Here is a 13,649-nt window from a genome sequence, read left to right on the forward strand (position 1 = left end):
TTTCCCCCAACCTATCATAATTGATCTTACGACATTTTCCAAACGACCATGATTTTTAACATTGCATGTTCGCTAAAACTATTGAATGCCACCGACATCCATCTGACTCTGCAAAAGAGGGAACTACTCTCATATAAATAGTCCTAAGCCGATTGTTTGCTACCAATTCTCAACGTTTTTGCAGCTGAACAATCCCCCGATAGAGTCATCATCCAGATCGCACAAAAATTAATTAGCATGCAGTTCTTGCTGCACGCTCTTGGCTTTTCAATGAAGGGGGGGAAGAGAGATGGCACCTTTCTCAGTAACAATTGTGAAGACATCATGAAGCAAGACACGGCAACAGAGTTCAAACAAAAGTAGTTTATTTAACTTGCCCCATGATAAGGTGGGATTTCCCTACCTGAACTAAACTAAGGAAAGTCTGAGTCAAAGAGTTCAACTTAATAGTACTCCTGTGGCCAAACCCTATTCTTGCCCTCAAAACTATAACAAACAAATGTGTATGGCTGTCAGAGTCAAAATAAACAGTGTTCAATTTATAGCTCTGCAAAATCAGGAAAATCAACTACTGTTGCGCATGGGGTTGGTACAATTGGGTTAACTTGTTTTGAACTAACTCTTTAAACCAACCTTCCTGAACACCAAAGGTGTTTACACAGTTATTCATATATTTGACAGAAAGGAAACACCAATGAACCAAAATCTTTGCATCTAATATGTATTGAATTTAAAAACATACAAATATAAACAGACAAATACATGGGACAACAATAGATCAATATGTACAGGTACAAAATATGCTTTTTGAAACAACTTATTTAAATCTTCTATATACATATATTGTGAGTTCAAGCAAAAGGAAGTATTGAAGAGAAGGTAAAGCGTATAAGAAGGAAAGAAAACGCAGGAAACTTACAACTTTCAATTCAATAAAGAGCCTACACAAATAGGAACGTGAAGTCAAAACAAAGAGCAGTTTGCATGACTGCTTAGTGTAGCTATAACCGGAGTTTAAACATAAAAAGTCAAAAATCAAATCAAAGTCCTTTTTATTATGCTGGAAGACATTAATGTTGCACAGATCCAATCCGTCCATGTGCCCTGAAACATACTCTATCTTCCGGGGTCGGGTCTGCCAACGCAGTGGGGGAAAGGTTGCAGTGGAAAGGTGTTGTGTTTTAATTTAATGGCTATGTTACAAGAACCAGGCTATACAGTCTTGGTCTATAAAAAACCTTTCAAGCCCCTCTTATATATTGCATTTCGGCGGGAAGGTCAAATTAAGAAAATGTGAGTGTTCCGCCTTCATCAGGGCATCAAAGGACCCTGTGACATAAGAAAAAAAAAGAAAAGAGGAAAAATGTGGTGTGTCACATCTAAAATTGCCTTGGCAGATGTTCGTAACATGTCAAGTATACTCAACATAATAAACAAAAGGGGGGGTTTATCAATTAAGAAAAGTCATAAGCAGGAACCAAACTCCATATGTCGTGGCTGTCTTGCCATCAAAAGGAAAAAGAATTAAATAAATTGGAGTTTCAGATTCTTTCTTGCCATCCCTGCATAGACCCATGTCTCACCCGCTGCCCTCCAGGAGCCACCCGTCCCACGGGCTAACAAAAATGCTAGCGATCTGGATATTAAATCAGGGGGGCGAGTTTGAAATACCTAGTCATGGGTTGAAGGAAATTCTAGGGATCCACCACTTCATCTCGCGATGAATCTGAGCTTCTACCAGTTTACAGCTTAGGCTCAGCTCCCCCCAAAGCACAAGAAAATTCCATTTAAAAAAAAAAAAAAAAAAAAAAAAAAAAAAAAAGTCTTTAAGTTTACCTCTCTCCAGTTCAAGGTACTATAGTTAAGAACCAAAGAACCAATCCTGGGTTGCTTTCCACAAAGTTCAGGTACCAGAATCAAAATAAAGAGGAGGGGTCTCAGGGTTCCCTTCCCCGGGAGTTCAATTTTCCACACCAGGTTCCTAGGTTCTTGCTCCGGTGCTCCACGATACTTTCACTTGGCCTGGGGTTCCCTTCAAGTTTCAAAGCAAAACAATCCAGAAATAGGGGTTCTTGAGACTCCAATCCCATGACAACCCATATGAACTTGCCAAGTCTCAGGCTTCCATTCTCCAACACTTCAATGTTGTACTTGCTGGTTAGCTTTCCTTTAGCTTTTAATGTAATCAATTTCAAAGTTCAGGTTTATTTGTTCTGCAACTATAATTGGGTTTTGTTAATATGTAGTTCAGATTTGTATGCAACCTTATGTTTAAATATATTCAGATTTTAGCGTTGAATCCATTTGTTGTGCCCCAAGCATTCAGTATTCAAGCTTACTGGTTTGCTTCAATGTTAAGTTTCTCTTAAGTTTGGTATTTAATATGCATTGGCTTTCTTCAAGTTTCCCTTCTGGTTCGGTATTCCATATGCTTTGGCTTTCTTTAAGTTGCTCTTTTGATCAGTATTCAATATGTAATGGATTTGTTTAGTTCGGTATTCAATATGCATTGAAGTGGATAATGTTTCTTCTAAGGTGCGCAAACACTTCAACAACATGTTAATTGGTTCAAAAGGAAGGGGTTGTCATGTTACGAGACTTCCGAAAACGTGCTTGTTCCTTTAACAAGGCACCCGACCAATCCATGACATTTTATACATCTCTGCTCTCATTCAACAATAGCCGTTCACTTTATGAGCTTCGCAGTTACAGTAATATAGGGTTTATCTATCAGGGAAACTTACCGGTTCACTGTGAAGTCTTTTCTGATGTCGTGCTGAGCCACAAACTTTTGGGTTGGTGCAATGTCTAACTGGCCCCAAGTCTAAAGGGACAGTTCCCTTAACAGATGTTTCTAATGGCCATTGGTGTCTAGTAGCCCAGAATAAAAGTCTGTGGGCCTCATTACATGGTAGGCGGTAACCATGGCACTATTAGCGCCATGCTTGCCGCCGGTATTTTACCGTGTTCGCCTTGGTGGATGGTGGAATTACCACCCTACTCCAAGGTGAGCGGGGGCGGTAATTCCCCATTCACCAAGGCCCGTCCCCATTCCCATTTTTGCCCCCATAGGGCATAATGGGAATGGGGAAGGTGCCAATTACGGTACCGCAAATTGCGGTACCGTAATTAGCACCAAGGTCCCTTTGCGGGTTCGTTTTTTAACGTCTGCTAAAAGCAGGCGTTAAAGTACCAACTCGCAAAGGGACCTCGTAATAAGGCGGTAAGGGTTAATGGTCACCGGTACCCTTACCGCCTACGTATAATGAGGCCCTGTGTCTGAACCTATGTTTGCCCTCACTCTATGCAAAAATGTGATGGGGAGTCTTTCAAAAATAAGAAAATAGTGGTTCAACAAAAATGGGAACCAGAGTCGTTCGAATAGTACAGCAAGTAGAGTGCTTGCTTTGAGATCCGTGCAGAGCCTGCCGATGCGGGTTCGAATCCCGGTAGGGCAAAACTCAGCCTTTCATCCTATCGAGCAGCGCTCAGATACCTGAGGGTTCGTAGTGCTATATAAATGCAAACTATGGAGGGTTGGTTCCAGGTTGTCTTCTCACCAGGTGCTGCTTGTTCAATGTCAAACAATAGAGCTGTTCATAGGAACTTCTTCTAGTTGACAAAGTTTTTAAGTTCTCTGGGATTCCCTTCCCCACATTTCAGTTTGGTCAAACTCCAAAATACCATAAAGAGAAAACCATGTATCACAGATTCTTCGGGTTCCCTTCCCCAAACTTCAAATCCCTTAATAACACAACCAAAATGTCAAGTCTTCAGGCCACTTGAGGTTCCCTTCCCCAAGCTCAGGCTCCTTTCAACTCTTAAGTTCCAATTCTTAAAACACACATCACTCTTGGAATGGTTTTACTCAACATTTCTTTCATACACTGTTTCTTCTTTGGGGTAGGACCAGAGGCTTTCGAGAATGCCAGGCTTTTGGCTTTTTCAAGGCGCAACCACTCTGACCCAGTTATCCCCCTCTTGTCTCTTACTTCTCTCACTTTACCTTTGTGCCTCTTGCACCTTCCTGCTTTGCTTGTGTGCCTGCAACTTTTGTTTCATTCTTGGGCCACTTGCCCGGCTTTACTTTCAACTTTTGTTTCGGGCCGCTTGCCCGCTTTCAGTTCTGCTCACTTTCCGCTACATCTTTTATCTCGTTTTACTGGTCTTTCTCTCCGTGCCACATGGCACATTCACAATAAATGTTATCTTGCTTTGCTTGTCTTTCTCTCTGTGCTGCCTGGCACTTTCACAATACTGTTATCCCGCTTCAGCCACACGCATGCCACTGGGTCTCTGCTTCTTACCCCATGTAGTGTGGCGCTGGCAGGTTTTTCCTCTGGGATGAGGCTGAGGTCAAGGTCTCACCACCTGCCCCTCACACCCCTCTGGGACCGGCAAACATCCCAGAGGAACGAGCACTTGCACAGACTCTGCCAACAGGGTTCCAGCTGCCTTCCTCCGGATTGCAGGAGACACAGCTCCTTTGACACGCTGCATCCTGTTCTGCACATCGGGTCAGCGTTCCAGTACATTGCACTCCTTCCAGATTCTTCTTCCTGCAGCTCCAGGCTTCTTGGGTCCTCTGTGCTTCCCCAGCTCGCTCATCACCCGATCACCTTATATAGGAACCAAGCTTTTTAAGTGGAGGCAGCTGGAAACATTCAGTATTGTGGGAGAGACTATGCCCATCAACACGACAATTTGTTTTCTACAGTTGGTTGCCCTTGATTTCCCCATGTTATTCCTAGGGATAATCTTCATGAATCTCAGTGACCCTCCCCCTCATTTCATTATTTCTCAAGATTGGGGACGGGGAAATGAAGTGTGATTCTAAACACCCCACAAAGGCTGAAGGAGAATAGGTTAAATTGTCTTTTGGACTGGGAGAATACCATGTCTTGTCTGAGGGCATTCTCCTCCCATTGCGCTGTGACCCACCACCCAGGTGATCCTCCCTCGCTTGTCCACCACTAGGGTTGGGATCCAAAAGCGATGACCCTACCCTGGCTACATGAATGGAAGATCTTGAGGGAGTGGTTGGGAGAAGACCATCAGGTTTCTCACACTTCCTTCTCGGGGTACTTTCTCTGCCCCTCAGACACTTGCGCTCTTGCAGTGCCTCAGGAGAAGGGGAAGGGGAAGTCTTGCTGATCAAATTTAGGACGACCCCTCATTTGGTCTCCTTCCTTCATCTCAGTGCCACGGAGCTCCTGTTTCACACTTGCCCGGACCCTCAGCTTCTTCGGTCCTCAGTGCGCTTCTACGGCTGAAGCACGGCCAACCATGGCTTCCCTCAGCGTCTTGCCTCTCTTCCCTCACCTTCCTGCACATGGCTCTTTTATACACCAGAGTTGTGTAAAGGGGTTGCCAGTGTGAGTCCTTTTCATTAATTGCCTGACTTTAGATAGGTTGATTAGCAAGACATGCCTGATCTTTACAATGGTACTCTTCCGAGGCCTTCTTCCTCGTCTCAGTACCAAAGTGGTGCATGTTAGAGTGCATTACTACTAGTTGCCTCCTCCTCGTCCCAGTACTGTCAAACGTCATGTGTGGAAAAATGAGGGGCGCTGGCTTAAAATAGCCCATAAAGGGTGGGGAGAAGGTCAGGTTTGTCATCAACAGGAAAAGGGGGTACCATATCTCGCCCAAGGGTTTCCCACACCCAATCCTCAACGACCCTCCACCAAGGTGATCCGTCCTCGCTTCTCCACCCCCAGGGTCAGGAACCAAGAGTGATGGGCTTTCCCTCACTACCTGTGCAGAGGATCCAAGGGCAGTATGAGTGAAAATACCCTCCGGTTTCTCACACAATACAAACTATACAAGGGGAGTTAAAATCACCCCCAATAAGCACATCAAACTCCTGACAATGTTTAACATAGGAACAGATGGTTTCGGATATTGTCAATTGTGGTGCACGAGGGAAGTGCACGGAAAGTGCCCAGATTGTGTCTGGGGTGTGGCTGCTTAGCTGCATGGAGCCAGCGTGAACCCTGTTGCAAGATCACATCGTGGTATGCTGACTGTACACTTGCTCAACACCATTGGAACTTGCCATTACTAAGGATTTAAACAGAACTTTCTTAACGTTATTCATTGTGTTACAGAATTGGTTGATTTTCTAGAGCCCCATTACTTTACTTCACGAGGCTCCTCCCATTTTCTGCCTGTACCTACAAAGCCCGTTTGCATGCGCACGAGCGTGCGCACACAAGGGAAGTGCATGGAAAGTGCATGGAAAGTGCATGGAAAGTGCATGGAAAGTGCATGGAAAGTGGCCAGAAAGTGGCCAGAAAGTGGCGAGAAAGTGGCGAGAAAGTGGCCAGAAAGTGGCCAGAAAGTGGCCAGAAAGTGGCCAGAAAGTGGCCAGAAAGTGGCCAGAAAGTGGCTGCTTAGCTGCTGAGCGGTGTGTGTCCCTCCATCTGCATTTCCTGAATAGTGTGTTTGACAAGGTAATAACTTCTCTACATCTTGCAGTTACCTGTGCTCTGGTCTATCCTAATTGTATAGCCTGCTTTGATTTCATCTGTACATTGGGAGACAGAAATTATCGCTTCGGGCGTTTATTCGCTCAAATCAGGCATGCCAACTGTCAATGCTAATGGCGAACCTACGTTAAATCATTCACAAAACTTTTTAAGAAAATGTATGGCTGCCGTGACAATAAAATCATGCTGTTTAAACGTAGACACGGCCTCACTCAATAGCCCTTGATATTCGAACATACTATCGGCCCAATAATGTGAGAACACCATCTCCGGTGTCAACAGAAGAAACACAAACAGCTCTGCTAATGCTTGAACCAAAACGTTACTGCACATGCAAAACTCCTGGTTCTTACAAAGTCATTGCTGAAATTAATGATTCATATGTACCACCTTTAACGGACTCTGCTTTGGAGGCAGCGTTTTCGCTCTCTAATCCGTTATCTATGAAGACGGACTCTACAGAACCCATCCCTCCCTGTCGGCACAGAACTCTTAGTACACAAGGAGAAATTACCCAAATGAACATTTCTCCAGTTCATGCTGCAATTACATCAGCACCAATGAACACAACTTCCAAACCATTGAGGAATAATATATGTGAAACGAGCCAATGGGCTCAGGGGATGTAGCGTATGTACACACTAATTATGGAAATACAGAGGAGATGGGACAATCAGTAGGTGACATGATAGGACCCGGTTGCTCCTTAAATCTATTGCAACCTGTGCTGCTGGAAGTTCATTTTGATATAAAATGAACAAATTCCATCTCAGTCGCCGGTAATGTTTGAGCACTCCTCACATCACTCATCTCCCTTGTCGCTCTCCTTTGTAAATCTGACGCCCAGACGTTACAACACATCTCAGAATAATGCACCTAGTGCACATTCAGGTCACGAATGTTTAGCAAAAGATTCAGGTATCAACATCACATTAAAGGCTATGAATACGGCGCTGTTGTCTATAGCACAGCTATATGAAACATTACACATTAAGATCATGAATCAAACATTATAACTACTTGATCAAAACAAGTTGCTATATGAGCAATTCAGAATGCTTTCACCCATAGCTCTAATTCCAAACCCAGAAATGTTACAAAATTGGCCAGTGACATTGGAGAACAAAATGAAGCACTACCGTCTCCTACCGTTTCAGAAATTACATCCACACCTCAGATAATTGAGTCGGTTAAACTGCAGGTTACCAAAAAAATATGCATAAAGGAGGTCTGGGAAACCCTCTACCAGCCCATTACAAGAAGAAGCCTGCATTGGATTTCAAAGATGCCAGCGAGCGACCCTCCCGGGTGAATGGCAGAGTTGGGGAGTCAAGGCCAAGCCTGTGGCATCAACCTTGACTCGTGAATCAAAGCCGCAGAGAACAGAAAGGAATGCACACAAACGGTGAGTTAGCGAAAGGCATGAAAGGCCGGTTGGTGTCAAGGAAAGATTGAACCATAACAGTGCATCTCCGAATTGAAGGTTGAGCGCGTGCTGATGAGATGCAAAAGAAAGCAAACCTGCAGTGAACTTTAAAGTCAGCTGTAACTGTGAAGCCAGTGATACAGAGTAGCAAAGTGGTCCAGTGAAAGGAAACAGCCCACTCGAAAGTCTCTGCAAAATGTTCAATGTTTTGTTAGAAAGCGACAAAGGGAACAAACTCTGAAATGCGCAAAGGTGAAGATTAACCCCAACGAAAGGGGAAGTTAGAAGGTGATTGCTTTAAGAGAAAGATTTCTTTTGAACTTTTCCGATTGTGTTATGGAACTACCAAGACCAAGAGACACTGGGGCAAATACCATAACGGAGAGCTGAAGTGAAAGTCGAAGTGGACCAGCATAGGTCTATGGAAAAAGCCTTGCACATTGAAAAGTCTTTAACATCCGTGAAAGGGCTGAGCCCGACTGAGGGAGACCTGGAACATGAAATAAGTTCAGGGACGAGAACACCTAACGAAGGTGAATAAAGCTTGGGTAAGGGAACCCGCGTAAGTGCTGTGATTGTGAGGCCCATCTGAGGGAGATCCATGTTGAATCAGGTACTTTTGTTGAGAGGTCCGAGCCCAACTGAGGGAGACCTACGTGAACTGTTGATGCCTTGAGAGGTCCAAGCCCGACAGAGGGTGACCTACTTGAATTTTTTTTGAACGGTGAAAGAATTTTTGTTGAACTTCAGCGACTTTAACATGGAAGGCCAAGCGGGCCTCAACCCACGTTTTGAACTGCCTTTTTTGATAACCTGAGCTAGAGTGTGTCATGCTGTCTACGGGGGCAGCCTTACTCCGTGCTGTCCAACGTGGGGAGCAGAGCAGACTCAGCCATCTTGATCCTTTATGTTATAACACTGACTTTCCTTTGCATACACATTCCCTTTTACACACTTTTTTTATAAGAGATAGGGCAGGTATTTAGTAGAGGCCATTTTGATTTGATAGACTGACTAGGACTGTTTTCTTTATGATTTAATGGTAGAGACTACTCCCATCATAGCTATAGGGCAAAGTAGGAGTTTTTCCAAACCCCAAAAATGTAATAAAGGTTTTGAAATGTGTAGCTCTTGTGTCAGTGTCATACATGTGATACCATGCCTTCCTTACACTGCACACTGGAATTCACCATAATACGAGTAGGACCATACAAACACACATTCCCCACCAATATTTCCTTTCAATTTTTCAAAGGTAATTCACATAAGGCTGTGTTCAAGTCGACTGTGTGCAGTGGAGTCTACCATAACGCACGCCAGTGGTTTCTGGGGCGTACCCACCAACGGTATCTCGTTTTCATTAATTAGAGACAAGTTGCATGCACCGCCAGATTCCACACAAAACATTCATCTGTTTATTATCATCATTTCCATCTCCACCCTTACCACTCGCTATACACTCAAAAGACTTGAGAATGGTTAAATTCCTAATTTGCATATGAAAAGATTTTCCTTTCACTCTACTGGTCTTAATGTTTAGTTTTTTAAAAATGTTTCTTCCCTGCCTTTTTCCTCAACTGTTCCGTGACACTCAGCCCCAGAACAGCCTGCAAACGGCTCATTTTCCAAATTCAAAATAACCTCAGTCACATCCTCCTGGTGCTCCAAGGATAATTTGTTTCTGGTTTCATTTTCGTTTTTGCCCGATTATTGATCTAGCATCAGCCGCGTCATTCTCATTCATGCCTGTGGCTGTTGAATCAGATAACAAGGAACCACCCCCGTTGATCAAATTATTATCCACAGCGAGTGGAATTACACCAGTTATTTCTACCTCCTGCTCAATTATATGTAGCCAAAACGCTAAGCCAAAGGTTATTAAGGGAGAACAACAGTTACCATCAGTCTTATTTGGGCCTAGATCTAAACCTCTTCTAACAATTCCAATTTTAGTTTGAATTCGCTCAAAAGTAGGGTACGAGTCCTCACTTTGTCACAAATATGATCAGAGAGATCCACAAACAAACTCAATACCATATTTAATGCAGAAATGGTGGGTGAAGTTAATTTAATACGTTTGTCAAGTGAGACTGCCGGCCATTTTCTACTTCAACCCTAGATGTATCCTCCAACACATCAAGCAATTCTGTAGGGGAATCAAGCCCCAATTCAGCACCTAAGTCTTCACATATCACCCTTTCATTTTCCACATTAGACATTTCTATGGCTTCTTCATTCATACCAGTGCATTCACTATCACAGATCTCTTGTAATGCAGTATCAGAAACAACACCATTATCTGCAAAGTAGATCATACTACTATTGCTAATATGCGAACAATCAGTAGGAGCCAGGTGATGAACAGCATTAACGGATCTCATTTCTGTACTTGTTCCCAATCTGGGATAAAAGTTCATTAATTTATGTCCAGCAATAGGAGTGACCAGGGTTCTATGTCTAGATAATTCTTTACACTTAGACTGTGCTGCTATGTTTCAAACCTGTTCCCAGCATCACCCGGATCACCCAAGTTCAGTATTAGTTTGGATGCAATACCCTACAGTGTCAGGCCATTCACAGAGTTATTAACATTTTTCTTCTTAAAAAGGCTATAAACCGCTGCATCATTATGCAGACCCTTGTTCCCCGACAGCATCTGACCATGCAGACTGTAGATCGAACGCTTTGCCAACCGACCCGTGCAAAAGAAAAAAGCAAGAAAAATAGTCAAAAGCTCTCTAAAAAAATAAAGAAATAATCATTCCAAGTATAAAACAAAAATAAAGCAATATGGCTGCAACCATCAAAAAGCCAGAAAACCAAGCAGTTTTAAGACACTTTACTCCACAAGTGAGGTTGCCAACAAAATAAAACAAACAGAAAAATAACAGGTTATAGCGAGGCAAATGGGAAGAAAGTGCTGAGCCGACAGCTCCCAAGTACTCTCTCCTAGACAAATTCTCCAAGTTTTGCAGTTTCTCCAAGTTGTCAGGTTCGCTTGTTTTAGCAAATAAACTCCAAACAAACTTGCATACAGTACAATTCACAGTGACAAACGCGTGACACTTAACAGTTAATAAACTGAGGGGGTTGGTTTTTTAGGCAGAGACATAAGGAACAATCATCCCCACTGTCAATGACTTCTATTAGGATTAACTCATATCCAGGTCAACCGAAATGCAATGCACCTACTCGCAGTTTAAGGCTGTTTTCGGGAGTTGCGAGGGGGGAAAACAGTATATTTACACTTACTGCGCTCACGTTTCAACCAACTTCAAACCACTTATAACCACTCCTGCAGCGCTCCACGGGAGAATGGAGATTTTAAAGCTTGTGCGTCAACTCAGATTTACATGCTGCTCCTTCCTTAGTAAAGCTGATAAACAGTCTCTGCCCGAGTCTCTGCCACTTATAACCACTCTTACAGCAATTCGCCTTCATTTCTTCCCTCCACAGGTTAGGGTCTGGTGATCCCAGACAGGAGCACATTATGCTAATGTATTGGACAAGGTAAAGGCACTGTATGACCGTTATGGTGGTGATTGGCACAGTTAAAAAAGCTTTTATAACATAAGATATGCAAACGTCCTTCATAAAATACATACACACTTTCATGTAAAGTGTTGCATATTGTCACATAGCATCCCTTCACTAACAACATTATTCACATATTGTCATATCACAACTTCATTACTCTTTCACAACACAAAAGCAAGATGTAAGCAAGAGCAAAAGCAAGAGCACACCGCACCATGGGTAATAATAAGCAGCGCTCAGATACCTGAGGGTTCGCAGCGCTATATAAATGCTAAATTATTATTATTATGTAAAATAAAAGATGAAATCCAATTAATGGAACTGCCCCAAAAGTAAGTTTTGCTATGTATAGTCAAATCCATTGCATCTGGTGCCAGCCATATGGACAACGTGTACTACTATACTGAGTAAATGCCATATAGTGGAGAAATCCTTCAAAGTCAATAGCAAATCGACGTATGCTGGCCAATTAAAAAAGGTAATAACTTATATTTATAAACACATACATGTAAAAAGTGGATAAACAACTTCCATCTCAAATACGAGGAAATCGAGGGTCTTTTTAAAAATCAGACAAAGGTAAAGTGTCTGAAAGTTGAAAATTACAATGTTAAGGTTTCACCAGTTATTAAACACTAAACATAACAAATATTTCAACTGTGTCGGTTTTTTTATATAATAAAAATATTGAACTTAAAAAAGGAAACTTTTAGTATTGATCCACACTGTTGGCAGTCAATGTAAATGTGCCTTTGCTCTAAAAGGTTATTCCTCAGAATCGTACTTGCAAGAACTGTGTGCTATAGACCAACGATAAAGCTACGCTACAGCATATTAGGAATGCATAACAGGCTATGCTTGTAAATATTTGCAAAACATCATAGGGCTATTCTAATATTCAAACGTTTTAAATGGTGGATAAAAACATTGAGAAAGTAACTTGCAAATTCAGATATAAATCACCTGAGCTGCTGTTCCTTGTTAGCGTCTTGTTCCAATGCATGAAAATCCACAGACAACAGAGCTACAATAGAATTTACTGCTTCCACCCCAGAAAGTAGTCGAAGAATGAGCTTCTTATCTTGAGCCCAGCTTTGACTCTCGTCCGCGGGGGCACACAGTGCCATCCGGACCAAGCAGGGGAGAAGGAGTCTCAGTTCTGGATCGCTCAAAGCCGCCAAGCGCACCACATCCACCTTCTGCATGGCCTCAAAAGCAAAGGGACTGACAAACTGAAGGCTGGGGCATTCTGCCATTGTAATGTCGAGGGAATCCTTCAATATTCATTACAAACCTAAAATGAAATATGAGGAAATGACATAACTATGTGATACTTCAGACAGACATGTTCAAAAGAAAAACACAAACGCATTTCCTTTCAACCACTGCACGGATTGCCATCCTGTAGCAGTTGAAACAAAAACTCAGTTGAAGAAAGTACATACTCAGAAAGTGTTTTCATTGTATGGATTTGGGAATAATGGTTATGAAAGCAAAGTAAACCAATGATGTACTTCTTTTGACAAGTTTGGAGCTATTGTGTACGGGTGTATTCTTTATTTTATAGATTGACTTATCGTAAGGCACTCTGGGAGAGGCACTCACTGACATTTTATTAGACATGGAATACGTTTTCATTGGCTAAAACCCTTCCAAACTTGGGCACCAGGAAAATAGTAATGACTCCACCGTACATCATACTCTGCAGCATGGATAACTCTGGACTGCAAGACTCTTGCTTTGCTATTTCCATGCAGGACCTGCTACACGTCATTTATTGCAACACCTGCTGGAAACTCCACAAGGACAAATGGAATCCACATTTCGGATTGTATTTCAATTACTTTGGTCTTATTTTCACGTTTGATTTTTTTGGGATAAGTTGCTTGTTTTGCCTTCAGTGGGAGGATTTTTCATAACGTATTCTCGTTACATATAATCATGTTCTGATAAATGCCAGCCACCAGAGCTAAAGGATAAGGTGACTGAAACATCCGACCTCCATTCACGCATGCTCACGTTCATGCCCAAATTGCCAAAATATCCCAAGAAAGGGATGGACAGATTATAGAAACGTTGCCAAAATAAACTAAACTATTGGGGTTTAGCTGGTCCATTAGTCAAAACAATGGATTTAGCTAAGAGAGATGGAGCGAGGGAGATACCAGGGCAATGGTGGACAATGCATTTCTTGC

At 42.6% G+C, this 13,649-nt stretch overlaps 1 protein-coding gene across 2 annotated transcripts in view; it reads right to left on the bottom strand.

Moving 5' to 3' along the window:
* The window catches only part of INTS2 (integrator complex subunit 2), a 1,100,863-nt gene that overhangs the window by 1,045,304 nt on the left and 41,910 nt on the right, over positions 1 to 13,649 (bottom strand). For both annotated transcript variants that reach the window (XM_069615090.1, XM_069615089.1), the window contains exon 2: positions 12,418 to 12,748. In XM_069615090.1, coding sequence (XP_069471191.1) covers positions 12,418 to 12,710 — 293 coding nt within the window. In that variant the 5' untranslated portion in view covers positions 12,711 to 12,748. The remainder of the gene's footprint in view (positions 1 to 12,417; positions 12,749 to 13,649) is intronic.

This window comes from Ambystoma mexicanum, chromosome 9, assembly GCF_040938575.1.
Source record: "Ambystoma mexicanum isolate Mex_15411 chromosome 9, UKY_AmexF1_1, whole genome shotgun sequence".
Lineage (NCBI taxonomy): Eukaryota > Metazoa > Chordata > Amphibia > Caudata > Ambystomatidae > Ambystoma > Ambystoma mexicanum.